General features: G+C 36.3%; 1 protein-coding gene across 2 annotated transcripts in view; it reads left to right on the top strand.

Annotated features, from left to right (window-relative positions):
* Positions 1–25991, top strand: part of HIKESHI (heat shock protein nuclear import factor hikeshi) — a 32992-nt gene that overhangs the window by 3400 nt on the left and 3601 nt on the right. Inside the window, exons 3-4 of one of the 2 annotated variants that reach the window (XM_069564857.1) lie at positions 12134–12269; positions 22336–22487. In XM_069564857.1, the coding sequence (XP_069420958.1) occupies positions 12134–12269; positions 22336–22487 (288 nt within the window). The remainder of the gene's footprint in view (positions 1–12133; positions 12270–22335; positions 22488–25991) is intronic. The other variant, XM_069564856.1, reaches the window with a different exon arrangement.

Raw genomic sequence — 25991 nt, 5'->3', positions numbered from 1 at the left:
GGAGCAACTAAGTAGGCAACCCTTAGTAGGTTGGGGAAAATTTCTGGGCGGAGGTGATATTAAACCTTTTGAGAAGATGAGTAGGTGTTTGTCAGGCCTATGAGAGGCCTATTGGGCATTCTTTTCTAGGTGGAGGTAATATGGATATAATGATAAAAGTTTGAAATCATGGTTTGCTCAGAATGGCACAAGGCATGGGGCATAGGCTGCAGGCATGGGTCATGAAAGGCTGAAAAGCTTTTGAATCACACTGACTCATTTGAATTTAATAGGTTACCGAGTTTTAACATGCTTTGATCATAGACCTATTGGATAGTGTCAAAAAAGTATGTGTAATATAAGCATAGTGTAAACACTAAAAAATTTGCATGTACTCTGAAGCCCATGTGTCTCTCCCCCATAAAGGCTTGTCCCTGTAGTTGTAGAGGAGCCAGTGAACAACTGAGTAGGGAAATGATAGGGTCAAATTCTGTTTTTACATTGAGGACTATGAATAATGAACTGGAGCATTTCTGGTCAGATGATGAACTGTTAGCTGCTGTTATTTATATAGTTGAATTTCTGTGAGGATAAATGGGAAACGGTAATATTTACAGCTAAACATGGTTTAGATTGATGGTAAAGACTGTCCTCTAGATTTAAGAAACAACAAATTCCTGTAGTCCTTCTGAGTGGGGGTTCTCTGAGATAATTATTCCTAATCCCTAAGGAAGTGGTTCTTAAAGCATGATTCCCCTACCAGCAGCATCAGCCTGGAAACTTGTTGGAAATGGGGATACGTGGTAGGACCCCAGACGTACCGAATCAGAAGACTTGGCTGGAGTCTGAGTTTTTCAGTAGGTTTCCTAGGTGTTTCTGTTGCCTTCTAAAGTTTGACAGTCATTGTCCTAGGACATCCACTCTATGTAGTAAATTAATGCCTCTTATAGTGTGGTATTGATTCTGAAAACTCTTTGGGAAAATTAAGAAAATGGTCTTTCTAAAATCACCCTCTGTGACTGTGCCTAAAAATAGACACTCTATAAGTAGGAAAAAATATGGACAACTTAGTACTCTGTAGTGAAATCACTGGATGGTAAATATATAGAGAAACTAATAAAGGAACCAGAGAGAGAAGACAAGTCACTTGTAACTGAACAGCAATTCGTTCAGCAGATTTATCAACAGCATGAATGAATGTAAAAAATCTCTAGATTAGTATTTCAAAGTGCCGAGGAAAAATGACATAACCCTCATTGGTTATTGTCAATGTACAGTGAAGGAGAAATGAACGTTTTCAGGTGGAGATGGAGAGTTTGCTACTGACAGACCATTGCTGAAAGAACTGCTGAAGGTAGTTGAACTTTGATGGAAGGGAACTGAATCCAGAATGTAGAAGAGGATGAAAGACTCAAAGTTAGCAAAGAAATTGGTAAACATAGACAAATTGGGACAGTCTGATTATATAAAACAATACAGTAAATAAATGCATAAGAATTGAAGGAGGTAGTAGTCTGAGTAAGCTTTCTGAGGTCCTATTGTTTAGAAAGAGTAATAAAATTGATTCTACTTTGAAGTAGTTCTGTTAAAATTGTAAGGAAAACTTAAAAAAAGGAAAGAAAAAGAAAATGCATGGTATATTGAAAACAAAGCTGTGGGAATAATTTCACATATATCAGTTATCGAAATAAATGTAAACAGAATAAACTTAGCAGAGAAAGCATGGAGACTCTGGGATGGGATTTCTTTTAAAGATAGCAAACAAATAATTATGGTGATGTTTATCAATAATGCATCTAAAACATTCTAATGCAAGGACCCCTACTCCCCTGAAGCTGTCATAGATGTGTTTAAGAAAAATGAGACTAATGCAGAAGCATTATCAAGGAATAAGAGGTTCATTCCTTAAGAATGAGATCATCACTAGGAAGACTTAAATATTTCTAGGAAAAGTAAATGTCATGAATTTGTGTATAATATAAAAGATAACCTCAAATACAGAGAACTTTATAATCAGTATTTTTAACACTTCTCAATAATTAATACATCAAGTAAATAAAATAGGAATGAAAATTTAAATAAAGAATTAACAATCTTGGGATGCTGTAGAACCCTGAAACTAATAATTAGATCATACACAGTTTTTAAGTACACAGAACATTTTTGAAATTTGACCTTATAGCAAGTCATGATTGTAGCTAATTGGAGATTATCACTGTGCAGCCCACAGTGCAGTCTAATTACAAACCAAAAGATAAAGCATTGTCATGTTTAGAAATTTAAAAATATTTTAAAGTAATTAAGTGGGTTGCAGAAGAAATAACTGTGGAAATTAAAATTCTCCAGTCAGTTCAGTCGCTCTGTTGTGTCCGACTCTGCAACCCCATGGACTGTAGCATGCCAGGCCTCTACAGAGTAAAACATCACATCCCTTGTGGCTCAGCTGGTGAAGAATCCGCCTGCAATGCGGGAGACCTGGGTTCAATCCCTGGGTTGGGAATATCCCATGGAGAAGGGAACGGCTACCCACTCCAGTATTCTGGCCTGGAGAATTCCATGGACTGTATAGTCTATGGGGTCACAAAGAGTTGGACACAACTGGGTGAGTCCTTCTTCAAGGTAATACTGAAAAGATTAACTCGTAGGCTTAAATGGGTGTATTTGAAAAGAGATGGAAATGAGTGGGCTAAGTATTTAAGCAAACTAAGGAAGTAGATGCAAAAGTGGTAATGCCAAAGAATAGAAATTAATAACAGAAAGCAAAGGAACAGTGGAGGGACTTAATGAAATAAAAATTGGATCCTTTGAAAAGACAAATAATGAGCTACTGAAAGGTATATTTAGGAAAAAGAACACACAGTGTTTTTGAAAATGTGAAAATGGAGACATAACTATAACTGTAATACAGTTCAGTAAAATCTACAAGAAATTTTATGCCAGTACATTTGAGAACAGCAAAGGAACATATAAAATTGGCTATATTCTAGAAAAATACACTAAACAAAACTGACTCAAATTTAAATCATGAGATAAAGTATCAAAAAAATTAAAATGAGCAATTAAAAATATACCTTTCCCTTCTACATATCACTATCAGACTGAAAGGGTTAAAAAGTTCAGTTACACCTTTATGAAACAGATTGTTTATATCTTATATAAATGTGTGAGAGAATAGGAAAAGAGGCAGAGTTACCCAGTTTAGATTTTGAAGCAAATATAACCTCTTAATCAAAAAGGACAAGGGAAATATGAAAGAGGAAATTTGGCCTAAGCCAGTTTATTTATTTGGATATTTATATCTATGTACATACGAAAGTTACAAAGTGAATTCAGTAAGGTATCTTTATTTTTAAAACTTGTCATTATGGCAAATTTAAGATGTATAAAAGCACTTCAGTATTCTTGCCAGGAGAATCCCGTGGACAGAGAAGCCTGGCAGATTACAGTCTGTGGGGGTGCTAAGTGTTGGATATGATTGAGCGCATGCACAGTTCAGCTAACCTGCATATATTTAAAGTGTACCTTTTGATCAATTTTGATATATGTATACACCTGTAAAACCATTACCACAATCAAGATAATGAATATATCCATCACCCCTAAAAGTTTCCTAGTGCTCCTTTGTAATCCCCTCTCCTATCTCCCCCACTACCCCAGGAAACTACTGATCTGCTTTCTGTCACTGTAATGTTTGCATTTTCTAGAGTTTTCTTTCAGTCAGGACAATGACTTTTTCAGTCATCCACGTTGTAGAATAACTCGCCACAATAGTAATTCATTGCTATTTATTGCTGGGTAGTTGTGTGGTATACCACCATTGTGTATCCATTCACTTGTTGATGGACATTTGGATTGTTTCAGTTTTAAAAAATAAATTATTTCTCATCATTTCCAAAACTATAGCATGGCTTTTGATAGTTTTAGTTATGAAAACAGAATGAAATTTCAAGGCAATATTTGTACTGAGTAAAGCAGAATGCTTTATTAAAGAGAAACAAAGCAGCTTAAAATATATACTTAGTGATTATCATAGTTTCATTGAGTTAGACAAGGCTGTGGTCACTGTGATCAGTTTGGTTAGTTTTCTGTGATTGTGGTTTTCATTCTGTTTGCCCTCTGATGGAGAAGGATAAGAGGCTTATGGAAGCTTCCTGATGGGAGAGACTGTCTGAGGGGGAAACTGGGTCTTGTTCTGACTGGCGGGGCCATGCTCAGTAAATCTTTAATCCAATTTTCTTTTGATGAGTGGGGCTGTGTTCCCTCCCTGTTGTTTGACTTGAGACCAAACTATGGTGGAGATGATGAAGATAATGGCAACCTCCTTCAAAAAGTCCCATGCACACACTGCTGCACTCAGTGCCCCCGACCCTGCAGCAGGCCACCATTGACCCACGCCTCTGCTGGAGACTCCTGGACACACGGGCAAGTCTGGGTCAGTCTCCTGTGAAAAGATCAGTTTTCATTCCAATCCCAAAGAAAGGAAATGCCAAAGAATGTTCAAACTACCGCACAATTGCACTCATCTCACACACTAGCGAAGTAATGCTCAAAATTGTCCAAGCCAGGCTTCAGCAGTACATGAACTGTGATCTTCCAGATGTTCAAGCTGGATTTAGAAAAGGCGGAGGAACCAGAGATCAAATTGCCTACATCCGTTGGATCATCGAAAAAGCAAGAAGAGTTCCAGAGAAACAACTACTTTTGCTTTACTGACTATGCCAAAACCTTTGACTGTGTGGATAACAACAAGCTGGAAAATTCTTAAAGAGATGGGAATACCAGACCACGTGACCTGCCTCCTGAGAAATCTGTATGCAAGTCAAGAAGGAACAGTTAGAACTGGACATGGAACAACAGACTGGTTCCAACAGTACCGGAAAGGAGTACGTCAAAGGCTGTATATTGTCACCCTGCTTATTTAACTTATTTGCAGAGTACATCATGCGAAATGCTGGGCTGGATGAAGCGCAAGCTGGATTCAAGATTGCTGGGAGAAATATCAATAACCTCAGATATGGAGATGACACCACCCTTATGGCAGAAAGTGAAGAACTAAAGAGCCTCTTGATGAAAGTGAAAGAGGAGAGTGAAAAAGTTAGCTTAAAACTCAACATTCAGAAAACTAAGGTCATGGCAGTAGATGGGGAAACAATGAAAACAGAAAAGACTTTTCTTGGGCTCCAAAGTGACGGCAGATGGTGACTGCAGCCATGAAAGGAAAACACACTTGCTCCTTGGAAGAAAAGCTATGACCACCTAGACAGTATATTAAAAAGCAGAGACATTACTTTGCCGACAAAGGTCCGTCTAGTCAAGGCTATGGTTTTTCCAGTAGTCATGTATGGACGTGAGAGTTGGACTATAAAGAAAGTTGAGCCCTGAAGAATTGATGCTTTTGAACTCTGGTATTGGAGAAGACTCTTGAGAGTCCCTTGGCCTGCAGAGAGATCCAACCAATCTATCCTAAAGGAAATCAGTCCTGAATATTCATTGAAAGGACTGATGTTGAAGGTGAAACTCCAATACTTTGGGCACCTGATGTGAAGAACTGACTCATTTGAAAAGACCCTGATGCTAGGAAAGATTGAAGGTGGGAGGAGGAGGAGGCATCAGAGGATGAGATAGTTGGATGGCATCACTGACTAAATGGACATGAGTTTGGGTAAACTCCGGGAGTTGGTGATGAACAGGGAAGCCTGGCGTGCTACAGTTCACGGGGTCACAAAGAGTCAGACACGACTGAGTCACTGAACTGAACTGAGTGATTATGAGCATTAGACAAATGATAAAATGCTGTGGTGGTTCTTTGCTAGTATGTTTGGAAAAGTACTTTTTGGGTGTTTAAAATATTAGAATTCTTAATTTATGCAGAAAAGATTAGACTTTTATATTTGGGAAATGTGTATTACTGCAATTTAAGAATAGGTAGACTTGTAATGGATTTATCTTTTTGATGCTTTGAGATGTCTTTTATAAACTTTATTACATTGAGCAAATCTAGCTAATTAGCACAGCAGGGTGGAAGAGAGACTTATTGAAGTAACTTTAGGCAATTGTGATTGAACTGAGAATTTATTAGGGAATCTAGCAGAATTTTTTGGAGTAGGGAGGATAGTTCAAATGAAGCATATTTCATGTTGAACTTTGGTAGTGTTTGCGGTTCTCTTCTGGATGATGAACAGATTTCTTAATTTTGCATTGAAAGATTTTGGTTAGAGAAGGTGAGGAGCAGAGGGCTCTGTTGAGAGAATTTCAGTGGGTAGGGGATCTTAAAACCAGTTACTGTGAGTTTTATTTTGATGGAAGATTCTTTGTGACTCTTGGGTTCTGAAAAGGAGTTTATACAATGAATACATTTTTTAGGCTGATGCTGGAACAATCTGAGATAATGATTGAGAATTAGTATGGGACTATTAAAATGCAGAAGGGAAGGTTTGATATTAAACGAAAAGAAACTGCCCTTCTTCTTCTTTCATGGGATCTAGAAATCCTTAAAATAGTAAATAAATAAAAGGCACAAGCTTTGGGAATACAGTTTGGTGGTTAGAAAATTGGGAAAGTTTAAATCAGTCTTGCAATTTTTATCTTTAGATACACTGTGCTTGGTGTTTAGTGTAGAAGAGACATTGAATTAAAAATTTAGTAAAAATTATGAAATACTGGGAGTATTACATAAAGAAATTTTTTGGTTTATAGGAATTATATGCAAAATCAGATCAGCACATAATTGTATTGACAACAATAAAATTTGTGTTGAACTTAGATTTTTAAAAGTAGGTAGCTATAGGCACTATAGGTCTTTTGCTGTATTATAATTTTTAATTATTAAAAACTTGGGAAGTATACTAGAAATTGCTTTAGACATTTCCATTAAACAAATTACAGAAAAAATACTTGCTTATGTAAAAACTTTCTTGTATATCTATTTCATCCTTAGCATATACACTTCAAATTGATGACTGCTTTCGTTTAGGGTCTCCATATCTGTGTGTGAATATTAGAAACCACTCCAAGACAGTATTCATAGGAAGCAGGTTAGTGACCTGAGATAATTGAAAATGGCTCAGTGGAAGGTTAGCCTGGAGCATGAGCTTGAAGCATGACTAGATTTGGTTGGGATGGAGGTGGGAGGATGGGAAGTTGATTGCCTATGGAAGTCAGCAAAGTTATGCAAGCAGTAGTGCACAGCACACCTTCAAGTGACAGTGAGCAGGAGACTTTGAAGGTAGCACGATAGACTTCTATTTGGGAAGTCTCAGATGGGGATGCGAGTCAGGTTTATAGGTAAAGGGAAGCTGTTTTGCGATGCTTGTACCATGTGGGGTTTTCATTTTTTTTTCCTCTGGTAGGCAAGTGTTTGAGCAGGAGAATGATACTTTAGAAAATGATGTTTTAGGAAAATCATTGTCTGGGATGGCTTGGAAAATTTTTTTGAGATTAGAGCCAAGGCAGCCAATTAGGAAGCTTTTATGATGTTGAAAGAATGAAGAAAAGGGTAACATTGAATATCTGCTCGTACAGTGCATTGTGCTAGGCTTTCACGTGTATTATCTCGTTATTCTTTAACAACAACGTTTAGAGGTGGGTATTATTAGCCTCTGGCTTTCAAGAGACTGGATGTCAGAGAAATTAAATATTTCACTTAGAAATATTGTTAACTTTTAGGCAGTATGTGTAGATGTACCTCTTTCAAACAATTGTATGTTATGCAGTACCAAAATGAATATTTAACTAATCCCCTTTGATTACTTATGCAGTCCATGGGGTCACAAAGAGTTGGACACAACTGAGCAACTGAACTGAGCTAAATCCTCATTGATGGAAATTTGGATTATTTCCATTTTAAAAAAATTGTTTATAGCAATGCTACAATAAATATTCTTACATATATTTTTGTACATATTTCTGAGCACTGTAATTCTGTAGAAGAAACACCTACAAGTGGAACTGAATTCCTGGATTAAAATGGCCTTTTAAATAAATGTGTAGGAGGCCTGGAAAAAATGTACTGAGTGTGGATAATGGATCATTATTGTCTTGGCAGTTGTTAGAGAATCATAAGAAAGGTAGTTGGTACTACAGAAAACTAATAGAGCATATCCTTGCCAAGTATAATAAGAGAAAAAGCCATGGATTTTAGAACAGAAGGTCCTAGAGATAATTTCATCCAACCCTTAAATTTACTGTTGAGACACTTGAGATCTAGAAAGTTTCAGAGAGTTTCTAAAATTGAGCAGGGATTAGAATCTAGATACCCAGATTTTTATTCACTATTCTAAATGATATAGATCTTTTCACTTCCCAAAGTAAATTTAAGGAGAAACCTACATTCACATTCCTATGCATTGTTTTATATGTATATTTAGTTCATATGTTTATAACTACTATTTTCTGCCATTTTCACTTAATATTATTTCATATGGAATTAAATTTTTATGAAACTTTGATGTGTTAAAAAGTATTCACTGTTTAATCATCTCCTCTCTCTCTCTTTTTTTTAACCCTCCTTTTCCCCCAGTCAGGTACTGTAGAGTGAGAAACAGACACACTGGTCTTTAGATGGGCTGAAGTGATGAGATTTTCATGTGTTTTAAAACAAAAGATGATATGCATTAAAAGGTTTTCAGAAACACGGATGTGGAGTGTATGGTCCGTTTTTACTAATTGTTTCAAATAGTAGTGTAGAGTTACATTTTGTTGATAGGTTATAGTTTATCTATTTATTGTTTGCCTTTTTGGCTTTTTCTTGCCCTTCAAATTACTTTAAATTTTCGGTGATTACTGGTATGCTGTGCTGTGCTTAGTTGCTCAGTGGTGTCCGACTCTTTGTGACCCCATGGGCTTTAGCCTGTATCCTGCCAGGCTCCTCTGTCCATGGGATTCTCCAGACAAGGAGACTGGAGTGGGTTGCCATTCCCTCCCCCAGGGGATCTTCCCAACCCAGGGATCAAACCCAGGTCTCCCACATTGCAGGTGGATTCTTTACCGTCTGAGCCACCAGGGAAACCCAGGAATACTGGAGTGGGTGACCTATTCCTTCTCCAGGGAAACTTGCCAACACAGGAATTGAACCAGGGTCTGCTGCATTACAGGTGGATTCTTTACCAGCTGAACCATCAGGGAAGCCCTTATTACTGATATGTAGAAGTACAATTGTTTAAAAAAAAAAAAGAAAAAAAGCAGGCTTTTTTAAAGAGCAGGTTTAGGTTTATAACAAAATTGACAGGGAGGCACATAGATTTCTCATATACCCCTGCTCCCACACATGCTTAGATCTGTCCTATCATCAACATCATTAACCAGAATGCTTTTTTTCTTTTAAGCTACATTGATGCATCATAATCACCTAAAGTCCGCAGTTGACCTTAGAGTTCATTCTTGGTACTGTACATTCTGTAGGCTTGGACACATGTTTAGGATATAGATATATAATTATAATGTCATACAGAGTATTTTCACTGCTCTGAAAAATCTTTTGTGCTCTGCCTATGTACCATATTGCCTCACCTCCCCACCGGCAGCCACTGACTTTTTAAATTGTCTCTAGGTTTGTCTGTTTCAGAATGTCATGTAGTTGGCATTATACAAGTGAAATCTTTTCATGCAGATTGGCTTCTTTCGCTTAGTAATAGGCATTTAAAGTTTTTTCATGTCTTTTCATCACTTGATAGCTTATTCTCTTTTTAGTGCTAAGTAATACTGCGTTAGGGCTTCCCAGGTGGCTAAGTGGTAAATAACCAGCTTGCCAATGCAGGAGATGCAGGTTCAGTCCCTGGGTGGGGAAGAGCCCCTGGAGGAGTGCATGGCAACCCTCTCCAGTATTCTTGCCTGGAGAATCCCATAGACAGAGGAGCTTGGTGGGCTACAGTCCATGGGGTTGCAAAGAGTCAGACATGACTGAGCTTGCATGCGATATTGCCTTGTCTGGATGTACTGTAGTTTATCGTTTCACCTACTGAATGTTATTTTGATTGCTTTCAAATTTGGGCTGTTAGGAATAAAGCTACTGTAAATAAATATTCATGTGTAGATTTTTGTGTATATAGACATTTTCCACTCCTTTGAATACTAAGACGCATGAAAGCTGGATATTATGGTAAGAGTGTTTGATTTTATGAGAAACTGCCACATGCTCTTCCTCGTGGCTGTACCAGTTAGCATTTCCACCAGCATTTCCACCAGCAGTATGAGTTCCTGTTGCTCCACATACTTGCAAGCATTTGGTGGTGTCATACGATTGGTTTTTGTTTATTGACTTTGAATACTGAAGGATGAAGGAAAGGGTAGCACATTGAGTATCTTGCTAAAATCCCTTTATTAATAGTTCTGGTTGTTTCCTAAAATTTTCAATATAGATAATCGTAACATCAATGAAAAAGACTTTTTACTGCTTTCTAACTTTTATGCCTTTTACTTTCTTTTTATTGGCTATTACATCGTCCAGTCCTTTAAACACCATATTGAATAGGAGCAGTAAGAGGGCAGTGGGGCAAGAAAAAGAAAAGCCGTAACTCTCTCCTCTATTTTTCCTCCCACTGTTTTATGAGTGTCCAAGATTGATAAAGAATCAATCTTCTAATCAGTATGAAATACCCTGTCTCTCTGGTAATGCTTCTTAAAAAGACTTCTTAAAGTAATGTCTTAATGTCTGCTTTGTCAAAAATTTGTGTAGTTTCTCCAGCTTTTTTATGATTAGTGTTCACATGCTCTGTTTTTCTGTATTTTTATCTTTGACATAAATCTTTGTCTCTTGTAAATAGTATATAGTTAGGTGTGGTTGTTTTTTAACCTCTTACTATCTCTGCCTTTTAAATAAGGTGGTTAGACCATTAGTACTTAATGTTACTGATTATGGTTAGGTTTAAATTTTTATCTGCTAGTTGTTTTTCCTCCTTTTTTGGGAAGGAGGTCTTTTGGATTGAGTATTTTTAGAATTCATATTTCTTCCACTAATTTTTGTTTATACCTTTGTATTTTTTCAGTGGTTCCTCTAGGAATTATGATACGTGTTGTTAACTTTTTACACTGTACCATGAATTAATACTGACAAAATCTGTATTTGACAACTCTGAACCTGAATTTGGTCATTTTTTTAGGGTGTCATCTCCACTTTTCCTTGCTATGTTAGCCTACTTAGTGAAATTCTGAATATGACAACAAAAACTTTATGGCAAAAATCACATTTCGGAAAAAGCAAAATCACATTTTGGTAATTTATTTTAAATTAAGGATATTTACCTCCATTCTCATAATCTTCATACTGAAGTTCACCATTGCAACTCTTAGTACCATGTGAGAGAGTCAGATATGGATAATAGGAAGCCAAAAGATCTATTATAAATACTCTACATTATATTTTTTCCCAAAATTCAGAATTTTCACATCCTGAGAGTTGAATACAGAGACAAAGGATTATCTGCTCACCTTTGCTCTGGACTGAATCTGGTCCAGAGAAGCATTTCATGGTTGGGTCCAGGTTGTACTGGCGATTTTCTCACTGGGCTGCATCTCTGATTTTCTTAATGAGGTTTTTTGGGAGATGGACTACTTTGTCATGTGTGTCCATCTCATTGACCCAAAAGGTATCTGTAATTAGAATTAGAAATTTACTTTCCACATACATGTAAGTATTTATAGTTGTACAGTATAATGATGATCAGATCTCACAGTATTTTTTGAATACTTTTTACATTACTTTTGGAAGGTTTTTCTTAAAATGTCTTACATGAGTTCTGAAGTTGGTATCTAGCCTTAGTAGCGTTTATTAAACTGTAAGATGCACCAAAAAACTCAGCATTCATATAGTAGTCAACTGAGTGCTGGTTTTCACTTGTAGTAAACATCTGTTAAAACTTGTAATATATGAATAATGAAATGCCATGTAATGTTGACTTTAAGAAGTTTTGATTCATGCTATATAAAGAATATGAGTACACTATCTTTTAAGATTTAAAATCTTAGTTCTGAACTTGGAAGGTGGAAAATATGTAACTGAAAAATTTTATATTATGCATATTTATATGTGTTTATATGCATATGTCTGTCAAATATTTGTAGAGTTCATATACTATTTGAAGAGTTTGTTTAAGCCACATCTACATATTCTTTCATACACATACTTAAGTTCAACTTAAAACCTTCCTTTTTTCTGTAGGTTAACTATTTTAAAGTGTTTCAAGACACAATGAGGAAGTGGCTCAGTGCCTCAGTCAGGGAGAATCCCAGTGACATCTGCAGTGGAGAATTATGTGGAGAATGGGAAGCAGAAGAGGCCAAGATTGGAAGAGCAGGTGGGGAGCAGGACACTAGGTCAGACAGAATAAGAACACTGACGTGGAGCTTAAATGTTTTATATTGTGTCTTTAGCACTTTAATATGTGATTGTACTTAATAGAATAAGAAATTGCTGATTAACTCACCTGTGCTATAAAGAGGACTTATATATTTATGTGAATAAAATAGAGTAATGAAGGTGGTAGAGCTTTTTAGAATACTCTGATGAGAGAGAAGGCTGGTGTTTTGTGTTTCACGCACCTCAACTAGGCACCTTATGGTGGGGCTTTACCTTTTTTCTTTTTTGGCTAGGGCCCTGCTGTGAGATAGTGTTTGGAATGAAATTCTGGAAGTATCATTTCTGATACTTAAAAACATTTTTTTTGCGGCAGGAATTTTTAAAATTTATTTTTAATTGGAGTATGATTGCTTTACAATGTTTTGTTGGTTTGTGCCATTCATCAACACGAATCAGCCATAGGTATTTCCAGTAAGAGATTTAAAGCAACTATATTTTGAAATAATTTCAAAATTAGAGAAAAATTATAAGAATAGTGTAAAGAATTTTTTACATTCTTCTGTATTCATTTGGGCTTCCCTGGTGGTTCAGACAGTAAAGATCTGCCTGCAGTATAGGAGACTTGGTTTTGATCCTGCGTTGGGAAGATTCCCTGGAGAAGGAAACAACTACCAACTCTAGTATTCTGGCCTGGAGAATTCCATGGACAGAGGAGCCATATTCATTAATTTTGTTACATTTTATTTATGATTCTCTGGATATTTTTTCCCTGAAAATTTTGAAAATGTTATAGATATCATACCCCTTTACTCCTAAATACATCAGCATATGTTTCCTAGAGCAAGGATATTCTTTTATAATCACAGTATAATGATCAAATTCAGCAAATTTAACATTAATACAGTACTCTTGTCTGTATTCTGCATTAAAGTTTTGCCAGTTTTCCCAGTAATGCCTTTTATAGCACTTTCCTCCTTCCTCTATCTAGGGTTCAGTCAGTGTTGTGCAGTCCATTTAATTGTCACACTTCTACACTGTTGCTCAGCCTTTGTCTTTCATGAAATTAGGCTTAGCACCTAAGAATATCCATGAAAAAAGGCTGAGCACCAAAGAATCTTCAAGGAATGTTAAAATTAGAGTTTTTTTTAGTAAATCATTTGACTTTCTTTTTTATAGTTCTCTTTTGGAGCTTGCTGCCGCATTTTAATGTTACCGCTTTGGCTTCTTGCATCTAGCTCAGTTGCCAAGAAGAAACGTTTAAACTGATTCTAGTTTTCATTTTAAAATTGGATTGAAAAGTGGATTAGAAAGGACAACTCTGCCCTGCCCCCTCAAGATACCACTGCTAAGCTGCTAAGTTGCTTCAGTCGTGTCCAACTCTGTGCAAACCCAGAGACAAGAGCCCACCAGGCTCTGCCATCCCTGGGATTCTCCAGGCAAGAGCACTGGAGTGGGTTACCATTACCTTCTCCAATGCATGAAAGTGAAAAAAGAAAGTGAAGTTGCTCAGTCATGTCCGACTCTTAGTGACCCCATGGACTGCAGCCTGCCAGGCTCCTCCGTCCATGGGATTTTCCAGGCAAGAGTACTGGAATGGGTTGCCATTGCCTTCTCTGCAATGATACCACTAGGATCAGTCTGTTCATAAGTAGTGGAACTAGAGCCAGAATGGGAACCTTTTTTTCTTGACTTGCTATCTTGAATGCTTATTGTAAAGTAAGTAATGAGTAAAAGTCAGTATAGAGTTCATATTGCAGAATTTGGTATAAACAGGATAATTAACAGAAATAAGCATCAGCCTTGGAGCTTACTAGACCTCTTTGAATGCCAGTGCATTACTAGCTGGGTAGTCTTGACCAGGTTCTTTAACCTTAGAGGAGAATTCAGGTAAAATGGGGATAATAATACCTACAGTGCATGTGTTTTGGGCAACATTAGAGATAATGCATAATAGTGCCTGTCTGGCACATAGTTGGTGCTCAAGAAATGATTATTATGTTTTTATTATGTTATAGAAAGACAGCTCTAGGAGGTATCTTAAAAGTCACCCAGATAATGAAACCTGTTCAGAAAGGTTAAGTAATTGTGACTGCTTTATGAGAATGAAAGTGCCTTGAGGGAATGTTGTATCTTTTACCTTATGTTCTTCTGAGTGTGAAGAGCACAGAGATGGACTTTAGATACTTGGTAGATAGTGATTGTTTAAATACATTTCAGACATCCAGATTCTAGACATACTTCAATGTCAGGTAAATTAACATTTTTATCTGATTTAAGAGATTTATTGCTGATAAACCTTTGGAAGTCACATAGCTCTTAAAATATGCATTCAGGAAAAATGGTATTTCAGGTTTGTCAAGCTATCCATAGAAATGAAGCAGAAGTTTTAGGAATATATATTTGTGATTTCTAAATATTTATATTCGATACTAAGAGGATTTTCAACAAGCATAATTAGGCTGTTTTTCTGTAGCTTTTTAGTATATGTCAGATTTCAAATGTCACTTCATAGTTAATTGCTTATTTTTGCCATAACAGTTTTCTTCAGTCCTCATCTCTTTGCACACCAAAAATACCTTAACCACTGGACTCACTTTTAGTTTCTTTTAGGGGACACTTGTAACTCTTAGATGGATATTTCATGAGTTTTATTTTTTTGTAGAGGTCTTTTGAAGAGCAGAGAAAGCATTTATTTTACTTAATCTGTTTTTTAAGTTCATTCTATCTTACAGTTACCATATGGGTCCATTGGATCATTTTATAAATCTAATATGCATTTGGAGACATTACTGATCTTATTTTGTCTATATTTTGAAACATTTTGCTATTTCATCCAAGGAATTCATTATTTGTTAGTTATTCTCAACTATGGGGGAGAAAAGGCTGAAATGATGATAAAAAGGAAGAACAGTGGAATTTCTTGAAGCTGAGGTTGGCAAACATTTTTGTAAAGCTTAAGATAGTTTATATTCTTAAGATACTATCTAGAAGTAGATAGTATATAGAAAAGGCTGAAATGATAATAAAAAGGAAGAACGGTGGAATTTCTTGAAGCTGAGGTTGGCAAACATTTTTGTAAAGCTTAAGATAGTATATATTCTAGATTGTGCGCTCCAGATGGTCACTGTGACATGTTCTCTAAGCAGCCCTTTAAACATGTAAGAGCTCCTCCACGTCCGGAGCTTGCATAGGTGATGGGCTGGGCTTGCATGTGGGCCTCACTGTGCTAGTGCGGCACCCCTGAGTCAGCCTCCGTGTCGTGTTGTCCAAAGAATTACGTCATCTTTCACGAAGTATGGACTGGGACTGGAGACACCATCTTCATTGTCTGCTTTCTGCTTTTATTGGACAGAATTAGGAATTAGTAATCTTTTATGTTTTTAATGGCAAAGAGAAGAAATTTGACAGGAATGAATTTTACATTTATTGCATGAATCGGAAAATAAATACAAAGAGGCAAATAGCAGCACTCTAGACTCTTATGATGGTGGTGCGGTTGATCATATAAGTAAAATCTCAGGACTGAATCTTCTTAAATAAAAGAATGATGATCTCAGTGAATTTTCTTAACTAAAAAATTGATGATTGAACAGTATATTTCTAAGGACCAAAAGAAAATATGGTATTCTTACTCATTCAGTCATTCAGCAAGGAGGAATTAATCATGTAGTATTTTGTGACAAAACCTTGGACGTGTGGTTGAAGGATATGTGCTGGTTCTTTCATCTCTTACCTTTGTGCTCCAGATTTGACTGAATACAGCTTGTAAGTGGAGATTGCACCTGCTTTGGTTATGTTAATCACTTTGATGTTTGAGTTCCACACAAGTTAAGTGAGAAAAACGTTCTTGACTATATTTTTGCATGTGATTCTCTACTGAGACATATGAAAATGTTCTGTTCTTAAATTGTGCCAAGCGATGAAATGTGGATACTGTATAATAATGTGGAACGGAAGAGATTGTGGGGCAAGTGAAATGAACCACCACCAAGCACATCAAAAACCTACCTTCATCCAAAGGAGGTGATGTTGTATATATGGTGGGATTGGAATGGAGTCCTCTATTACGAGCTTCTTCAGAAGAACCAAACGATTAATTCCAATGAGTACTGCTCCCAGTTAGAACAACTGAAAACAACACTGGATGGAAGGTGTATGGAATCTGTCAACAGAAGATGCATAATCTTCCATCAGGATAATAAGACCTCATTTTTTTTGTTGACCAGGCAAAAACTATTACAGCTTGGCTAGGAAGTTCTGGTTTATCCACCGTGCTCACAGACATTGCTCCTTCAGATTTCCATTTATTTCTATCTTTACAAAATTCTCTTAATGGAAAAAATTTCAGTCCCCTGAAAGACTGTAAAAGGCATCTGGCGTAGTTCCTTGCTCAAAAAGATAAAAAATTTTAGGAAGATGGAATTATGAAGTTGCCTGAAAAATGGTGGAAGGTAGTGGGACAAAACAGTGAATACATGGTTCAGTAAAGTTCTCGGTGAAAATGAAAAATATATCTATGTTTATTTAAAAATCTAAAGGAATTTTTTTGCCAACGCAATGCAAAGATGATGAGAAGGTAATAAATGTAGAAATGAAAAGTTAATTGGATTGATTATTTCAGATGTTCATAAATCTAAAAATGACAGTGATTCGAGAATTAAAAATCAGAGAAGGTGGCCGTTCTTCAACACTTTATGAGCCATTAAAAATTTCAAGTATTGCACTTTGACAGTACAACTACTAGAAGAAAGACCAGAAGTAATGATAAGCTTGAACCTAACAGAGATGTGTTTAAAGTCAGGAGTCAGGTTTATAAAATGGATATATTCCACATTTATTAGTGATGCTTGATGAACAGTTGTATTCAGAGAATGTGGCTCATTTTGTTTTATTGTAACTTAAATACCAGGCACATGTGGGAAATCTAGAGTGTGTATTTGAGTTTGCTATGCTTTGTTACTCATGGAAAATTCCAATAAAGTTGTTTTTTACTCTCTATTCTTCCAAACATTTTTTGTGAAATGACTTAAAATGTATATATATTTTAAAAGAGTCAATTAGACCCAGATAGTAAATGATGATGACTGTTTTTCCTTGTATATTAACAGTAAAACACTAGTTTCCTATATGATTTCTCCTCTTGAGTTATGCCTTGTTAGTTAGGTTAGTGAGGAGGAATACTTTGAGAAACAGCCTTAAAAGATTTGCTGCTGCTTTTACTGTTGGAATGTTACTGAGGACTTTATGCAGTGTATTTCTTTTTTTTTTTTGAAGACGAGATGTTTTACTTTCCCTGCTGTTTTTGCTTTTTAATTTTTTATTATAAGACTCAGTGTCACTGATCATGTTTTTCTTTTGACTTTGGCTGTCATGAATTCATATACAGAATTAAGCACTCACTGTTAGTTTGTATTTTTTTTTTTTCTTTTTTTACATGGCTGTTAGTTTGTATTTTATGTTCCAATGTTTCTTCCCAGTATTTTGTTTTATGGTTTGCAAACAAGAACTTTTTTTACTTGGAGGGTATCAACTACTGTGTCAAAACCTGTTTTGAGAGTAAAATTGACTAAAGGAATGGCTTAATTGCACAGTAGATTTCTTTGAAAATATTGATTAAAGATTATTGAAGACTTGGAGTTTTATTTTTCCCCCTTACATTGTCTTGGTTCCAGAGAGCTTTAAAATGAAAAAGTCAGAATATTTCCTTAGCCCCAGTTTTTACAGTGGATCATAGACAGCTTTACCTAGGACCCCACTCATTCACCGAGAGCTTGTATATGATAAAAGATGGAGATTAGCGATGACAAGGCTTTCTGCTTGGGCACATCACTCCCTGGGTGATTATAACTAAGGCAAGTGTATTGAGTCATTTTCCTGAGCCTGATACACAGACAAATAGCAGTGCATTTTCTGGACTTAGCATGATTCTTAGCTTAAAACAGTTAAAATGATGGAGAAAGGGATTTCAAAATTATCCCTCCATAAAAGCAGCAACACCAATAACAACAAAAAACTGGCAGAAACTGTCAGAATCAACTTTTTCAGGCCCCTGGAAACTAACCAAAGACTTGTCACAACCAGAGGGACGTTTATTAAGAAAAAACACCAAATCTCTGTGAGAACAGTGAGCTTTGTGGTGTTTTAATCCACCCTGATCTCAACCCTTTTTCCTCTGCTCAATGGAAGCCTTGAAAGTAACAGACCATGTTCTTGGTATTGATACTGATACCAGAAGGAGCACAGTGGACGTCATTCACAATTAATTGTAATTATTTAGTTATGTGATTCTTTGAAAGACAGAATCAAAAGATTTGCCTTTATGCCATTTAACTTGGAACTCTTCCACTGCTAAAGTGACTTCTTGCAAGGGTTTGTCAAAAATGTTTACAGGTAAATGTAATATTTGCATATATATTACAAATATTTACAGGTCATTGATGCCTGAAGAAGTGTCAACAGTTGGGGCAAACATCAGACTAAGAAGTTTGGAAGGGAAGGCTGTGAATAAGAGTTAGGAAACAAGGGCTTTAAAATTCTCTGATCTAGGAATTCCTAGGAATCTAAATGACCACATGGGTGTCCAGGGCTGTGCACATGCTTGGGAAAGATCTAAGAAGGTCCTAAGGTCTCACTGCTGGCCGACTTTGAAGGCAGGAGTTTTGAAGCCATGTCTCAACACATGGAGCACACCTGCAAAACATTGGAAGAATTTGGTTCCAGGCTTCTAAGGCAATCTCTTTCCATTCACTAGCTGATCATTAAGCTAATAAGGGACTTTAGTAGTCACAATGATAAAAAATAAAGACTTTATAGTATTAGTTCAGAAAAATCATTAAACAAGAAAACAGCTACAACAAACAGTGGCAATAAACCTTAAGAAGGGATGAAACATCTAATTGCTGGAGTTGTCAGTTATTCAATATCTAGTTTTCAAAAAAGCTATGAAGCATACAAGAAGCAAGCCCCTTTCACAGAAGAAATGACTAGAAACTACCTAGGAAGTAAGAGACATTGGACGTAATAGTCAAAGACTTTAAGGAAACTTCTCAGACATGCTCAGAGAGCTAAAGGAAATCAGGAGAATGATATATCATCAAACAGAAAAAAGAAGTAAAAATTGAAAAAAAATTTAAAGGAAGTAAAATAAACTATGGAGTGGAAAAGTACAGTAATGCAAATGAAAAATTGAGGGTTTTAGTAGCAGATTTGAGTAGGCCCCCCAAAGTCAGTGAATTTGAAAATAGGTAAAATATCAGGTTTGAAGAGCTGAAGAATGAAAAATGAACAGAGCTTTAGAGACCCATGAGACACCGTCAAGCATGTCAGTGTTGGGAGTCCCAGAGGAGGATGAGAGACAGAAGGGGTGGAAAAAATATTTGAAGAAATACTGCCCTAAAACAAATTTGATGAAAACTTTAATCTACACTTAAGTAGCTCAACAAACTCAAGTTGGCTTAGCTTTAGGACATGTTAAACTGACCAGAGAAGCAGCTCATCATGTATAAGGGTACTTATTAAGTTTCAGCTGATTTCTCATCAGAAACATTGAGTCCAGAGGCAGTAGGCTGACATATTACAAGTACTGAAAAAACGTCAATCGAGAATTCTGTAGCCATCAGAAATGAAAGCGAAATAAAGATATTCCCAGATAAACAGAAATTGAGAGAATCATGACTAGAGGACTAACCCTACAGGAAATGCTAAAGGGGGTCCTTCAAGCTGAAATGAGACCTGAGACGTAAATCAGATACATGTTAAGTAAAAACACAGGTAAAGGTAACTACACAGATAATTATAAAAGTCAGTATTAATACATACTTTGTAACTCTGCTCTTCCTATTTGATATAAAAGACAATGACATAAAACATTGTCTGCTTATTGATAGTGGGCTCCTCTGGTAACGCAGTGGTAAAGAACCTGCCTGCCAGTGCAGGAGAATGCAGATTGAATGCATGGGTTGAGAAGATCCCCTGGAGAAGGAAATGACAACCTACTCCAGTATTCTTGCCTGGGAAATCTCATGGACAGAGGAGCCTGATGGGCTGTAGTCCATGGGGTCACAAAAGAGCTGGACATGACTTAACAACTAACAACACCACAACATAGTCATACTATGTATGAAGATGTAATTAGTGACAATAAACAACATAAGGAAGAGAAGCAGTTACATAGGAGCAGAGTTTTTGTGTACTGAATTTTGTATACTGAAATTAAACTATTTTGTATACTGAAATTTAAATTTTATATACTGAAATTGATATTAATCCAAATTGGAGTTGTTATAAATTAAGATGTTAATTGTAATTGTAGTGCAATCATTTAAAGAATATAATAAAAATTATGATAAAGACGTTAAAATGGTATACTAGCAAGTATCTATTTAACAGAATTCAACTCTCCAGTTAAAAGGCAGAGATTTGCAGAATGGATTAAAATACATTCAACTATTGATTCAGAGAGATAAGTGTTGGAAGTAAAGGATGAAAAAATATATATGCAAACCGAAATCAAAAAGGGTCAGTCTTTCAAAAAGATGTAACAGTTGCAAACTTGTGTGCACCTAAAACAGCCTTGGAATACATAAGTCAGGTATTGACAGAGTGGAAAAGAGAAATAATCAGTTCAGCAGTAATTGAGAACATCAGTACCTTACTTTAAATATGGACGGAACAGCTAGACAGAAGATCATCAAAGAAACAGAAGACTTGAACAACACTATAAACTTAATTAGATGTAGTAGAACATTCTGTTCAATAGCAGCAGAATAGGCATTCTTCTCAAGTGCCCATGGATCATTTCCTTGACACATCAGGCCACAAAACAAATCTTAGTATATTTTAAAAGATTGCAGAGTATGTTCTCAGACCGCATTGATAGAAATAACAGAAGTCAACCTGGAAAATGTACAAATATGAGGAAATTAAATAAAATACTGAAAATATCATAAACCAGTTGCATTTAGTGAAGTGTGTGTATGTATTTTTAAAGCACAGAAACAAAATGGTTGCAAGTTTTTGTATTCATATACCTGAAAATTTAAGAAGAGATTTGATACTTTAAGTGAGGGTTCTGGTTATTAGGAATGCATGTTGTCCCAGATTTTCATTCTATAGTATTAGTTTAGACATTTTATAGTCCCATTAAAAGAGCAGATAAACCACTAATCTGTTCATTGTATTTTTTTCTTTATGATCATTTTATATGGATTAATAAAACTGACCTATATTTTTTCATGTTTAAGTTAGCTGACACTTAGAGGATCAGGTATATCAAATACACATACAATTTATGATATATATATATTTATAAATGATATATTATGAAGTGGAAAATTATTATTTTCTGAATAAGTTGCAAATTTCTTTATTGCCTATTTGATAATCTTCAGGTGTTGAGTGGCGTGAGTCATGACATGTAGTAAAATATGCCATGTCATTGTTGATAATGGCAATTGAGAGCTCTTTCTTTGTATAATCAGAAAATATTAAAACTAATTCTAAAAATCTTTAAAGATATCCTTTCGGCACAGCATTGAGAATCTTTTATCTAATTCTCATTTATTTTTGTCTTACTCCCTTAATTTCCATTTCTAGCTGTAATAATTTTATAAGTTTTTAGAAAAATAACAGCTATTTTTCCAGTGGGGAAAATTTCAGTTTTCTTAATATGGTAAGAACTAGGCTTTTGGGCTTCCCTGGTGGCTTGGATGGTAAAGAATTTGCCTGCAGTGTAGGAGACCCAGGTTCTATCCCTAGGTGGAGAAGATCCCTTGAAGGAGGGCATGGCAACCCATTCCAGTATTCTTGCCTGGAGAATCCCATGGACAGAGGAACCTGGTGTTGGTCTACGATCCATGGGGTTACAGAGTCGGGCACAACAACTAACACACACACACTCACAAACACACAGAGGCATCCTTTTACATTTATCTGAGAAAAGACAAACTTTCACATGACAGAACTTCTTAGTGCATATAAATCAGCGGTTCTTCACATCTTTAGGAAGAAGTTTATATACATACAAGTTAAGTTTGAAACGTGTGGCACATGTTAATTTCTTTCAGGAGAAGGAAGCCAACACCCGTTTGGAACCATGAATATTGTCCGAACTCCATCTGTTGCTCAGATTGGGATTTCAGTGGAATTGTTGGACAGTCTGGCTCAGCAGACTCCTGTGGGTAATGCTGCTGTGTCCTCAGTTGACTCATTCACTCAGGTAATGGAATGCACCTTTCATTTTCTAAAATAGTTTACAAATCACATTATATACTTCATAAAACAGCCTGTGGTAGAATTCATGTAAAAATGAAGGTGAACACATATAACATAAGTTACTGGCTTCCATGAATATTTTCAGTTTGTCTCCCTTCTATATAGGTATTGTAAAATTAATAAGTGCTTTGATAATACTTAGTTTTTACAGTGATAAAATAGCTCAGTGATTTTTTTAAATGAGTTTAAATATTAACTTTTCCCCCTGTTTCCTCTCACAATTAATATGCATAGCTGTGGGTATACAGTTGTGAACCTGATAATAAGCAAGATTCTGGTCCTCATGTTGCTTAAAATCACATAATTTCATAAGGGTTGACTTTTAATCTATAAGGCAAAGGCCTGAAGGGGAGAATGATTGAGGCAGAGTTATAGCTAATACAAAGTCCCAGTGGTAGAAGTCTGTTACGTTTGAAAAATAAAGTGAAACTTTGTGGCTGGAGTAGAGTGAGCAAGGGGGAGAAATGGGAGATTAAGTTGGAGATTATGGGGAAGCTGCTCCCCCAGAATGAGATTCCATATATGAAATCTCATTGGCTTTTGTAGGGACTTCGGCTTAAGTTCTTTTTGGAGGACAATACATAAAGTTTTGAGCAGGGGAGTTATATGATCTAACTTACATTTTTAAAGGATCACTTTTGCATCTTTGGAGAGAAACTGTAATGAGGCCAAGATGGAAGGAGAAAGAGCGGTTAGGAGTCTCTTGCGAAAATCTTGGTGAGAGTTTAATGAAGGAGTACAAACGGAGGTGGTGAAAAGTAGTTGATATCTCTTATGGAGATAATTTGAGTATGGGGCCAATTCTGTCTCACAGTGTGAATCACATGTAAAGTCTGAGATAGAGACATCAACTATGGCTCTGAGGATGCTGGTTCCAGGAGCTGGAACACAGGAATGTTGTGCAAAGAACTAGTATGGGCTGGGAGTGGAATCAGGAGTTGAGTTTTAGTTGTACTGTGTTTGGGATGCCTATTAGATAGCTGGAGGTGGCAGGTTCATGAGAGAGAAAAATTGGGGTGCCCTCAGTATAGAGGTGGTATTTAAAGTTGTAGAGGAAATGTGATCACTGAGAAATAACTATAAACAGAAAAATTGGCCAGTGACAGAGCTTGAGCCATTTCAAAGTTGAGATGCTTAAGAGATGAGGAATAAAAGGACAGGAACACCCAAAGTAGGAGGAAACCACCCCCCCACCCCCCCCACCCCCGCCCAAATGGTATTTTGGAAGAGAAGTATTACCTCTTTAAATTATTAAGATATGATAGCACATTTACAGGAGATTTGGAAAATACAAATAACAAAGTTATGTATATTTCCACTATATATTACAATTATTTTTTTAAGTAGATAAAAGATTTTTAGTTGGGGTTTCAATATCAAACTCAAAACTTAATAGAATGAATATACAGAGAAGTAGAAGGATATAGTAGACCTGAAAAACACGATGAACCGACGCAACATAAGATGTATACAATTTTCAAGACTGGTTTTTAAGAAGGAAGAAGTGATCAGTAGTATTGACTACTTACGGATCAAGTAAGTGAAGGCTAAGAATTAACTATTGGACTAGGCAAGGTAGAAGTCATTAAAGACTTTGACAAGAATTCACAGAGATGGAAAGGGAGTTTGGAGTGAGGTTGAGTGACTTGGAGAAGAGGAAATGGAGAGAGTGACCATAGATGACTCTTGGTGAATGTTGTTACAAAGGACAGCAGATGGGTGGTCTGGTTGCTTGAGGGCTGTGGGGACAAGGAAATTTTTTTTTTCTGTTTTTAATAGGAGGTACTATATCATGTTTGACAGCAGTAAAGCATTTGTGAGGGAAAAATTGATGATGCAGGAGAGTGGGGAGACTTGTGAAAGTGGTATCCTTGAGTAGGAAGTAGACTGTATTAGGAAGTAATAGAAAGGATAACGGGCAATGTTTACAGTCTGAACAGAGAGATGCAGCAGGTTAGTAAACGAGCTGAAGAGAACTTGTGCAGGTTCTCTCTCGATTCCTTCTCTAGTGAAATAGGAAGCGAGATCATCAGCTAAGATTGAGGGGGAAGGAAATACTGGAAATGTCAACCAGGGGCTTCCCTGGTGGCTCAGATGGTGAAAAATCCACCTGCAATGTCGGAGACCTGGCTTCAATCCTTGGGTTGGGAAGATCCCCTGGAGGAGGGCATGGAGACCCACTCCAGTACAGTCTAAACCAAAAGGATTGCTAAATAAGTCCTCTAGGAGAGGAGGAGCATGAATGGACTAGGGAAACCTCTGGGCTTGCTGGACAGCATACTTTTAAGAACTGTGGCTGTGAATCTAAGAGCCAACTTGTCATGCACTCTCTGGAGAATGGGCCAAATTAAGAATGACAGAGTTTGGGTTTTAAAATTTTTGTCAGTAATTTAAAAATAAACTGTGCTGAAAAAAGCAAGTTATGAAGCAATACTCAACAGTTATTCCATATAGATTGTATGTGAAAAATGTCTGGAAAATACATGCCAAAGTGATGTTATCCCTGGAGAGGGGTAGGAAGACATTTTAACTCTATAATAAATTATTTGACCTTTTAATTAAACATATGTATTTTTTATGAAATATTTTAATATACAGAAAAGTATATCCCACAGATATTTATTTTGTACATTTTGTGTGCCAGGCATTTTTAAAGAACAAATAGATAAAAACAGGTATCAAAATAAAATAGTACCTGACCTTGTAGGGCTCTCTTTATAGTGGGGCATATTTGAAGACTTCCATGTATCTTCCTGGGCTTCCCTAATGGCTCAAAAGGTAGAGAATCTGCCTGCAATGCAGCAGACCCAGGTTCTTTACCTGGGTTGGGAAGATCCCCTGGAGATGGAAATGGCAACCCACTCCAGTATTCTTGCCTGGGAAATCCAGTGGACAGAGGAGCCTGGCGTGCTACAGTCCATGGGATCACAGTCCAGCTCGACTAAGCGCTCACACATGCACACAGTCTTCCACTTAGATTTAACTGTTACATTTTGCTATATTTTATACTAGTTAAAAAGTTATATAAAGTGTTATAATCCACTGCTCTCTGCTTCTCTTTTTCTCTGTCCAAGTAACTACTCTTCTAACTTTATGTATCCTATGTATTTCAGTACTTTAAAAAATTTTGTTTTTTTTTTCCTCAAAATATGTATGGTACAATTTGTATGTAATTTATGCCTTTAGTTGTTCTTACTTGATTTTAGTTTTTGTCAGTAGCACATGATTGAAAAAATCCATTTTACATGCAAAACAGCTGTTTTCTGTTGTACCTCTTAATATTCTGCTCTTATTCTGCTCCTCAGCAGCAGTCACTTTCAATATCCCACTTTCCCCCTCCTCTTTCTTCTTATATTTACGTCCATGTGTCAGAAGAAACTTGTTGAGTCTTTATTGATTGGTTATAGGTATTTTCCATTGACTTATAGATACCTAACATGATTTAAGG

The sequence above is a fragment of the Ovis canadensis genome, chromosome 21 (genome assembly GCF_042477335.2).
Source record: "Ovis canadensis isolate MfBH-ARS-UI-01 breed Bighorn chromosome 21, ARS-UI_OviCan_v2, whole genome shotgun sequence".
Lineage (NCBI taxonomy): Eukaryota > Metazoa > Chordata > Mammalia > Artiodactyla > Bovidae > Ovis > Ovis canadensis.
The sequence above is the reverse complement of the archived record's forward strand: the minus strand, read 5'-3'. Positions and strand labels throughout refer to the sequence as shown.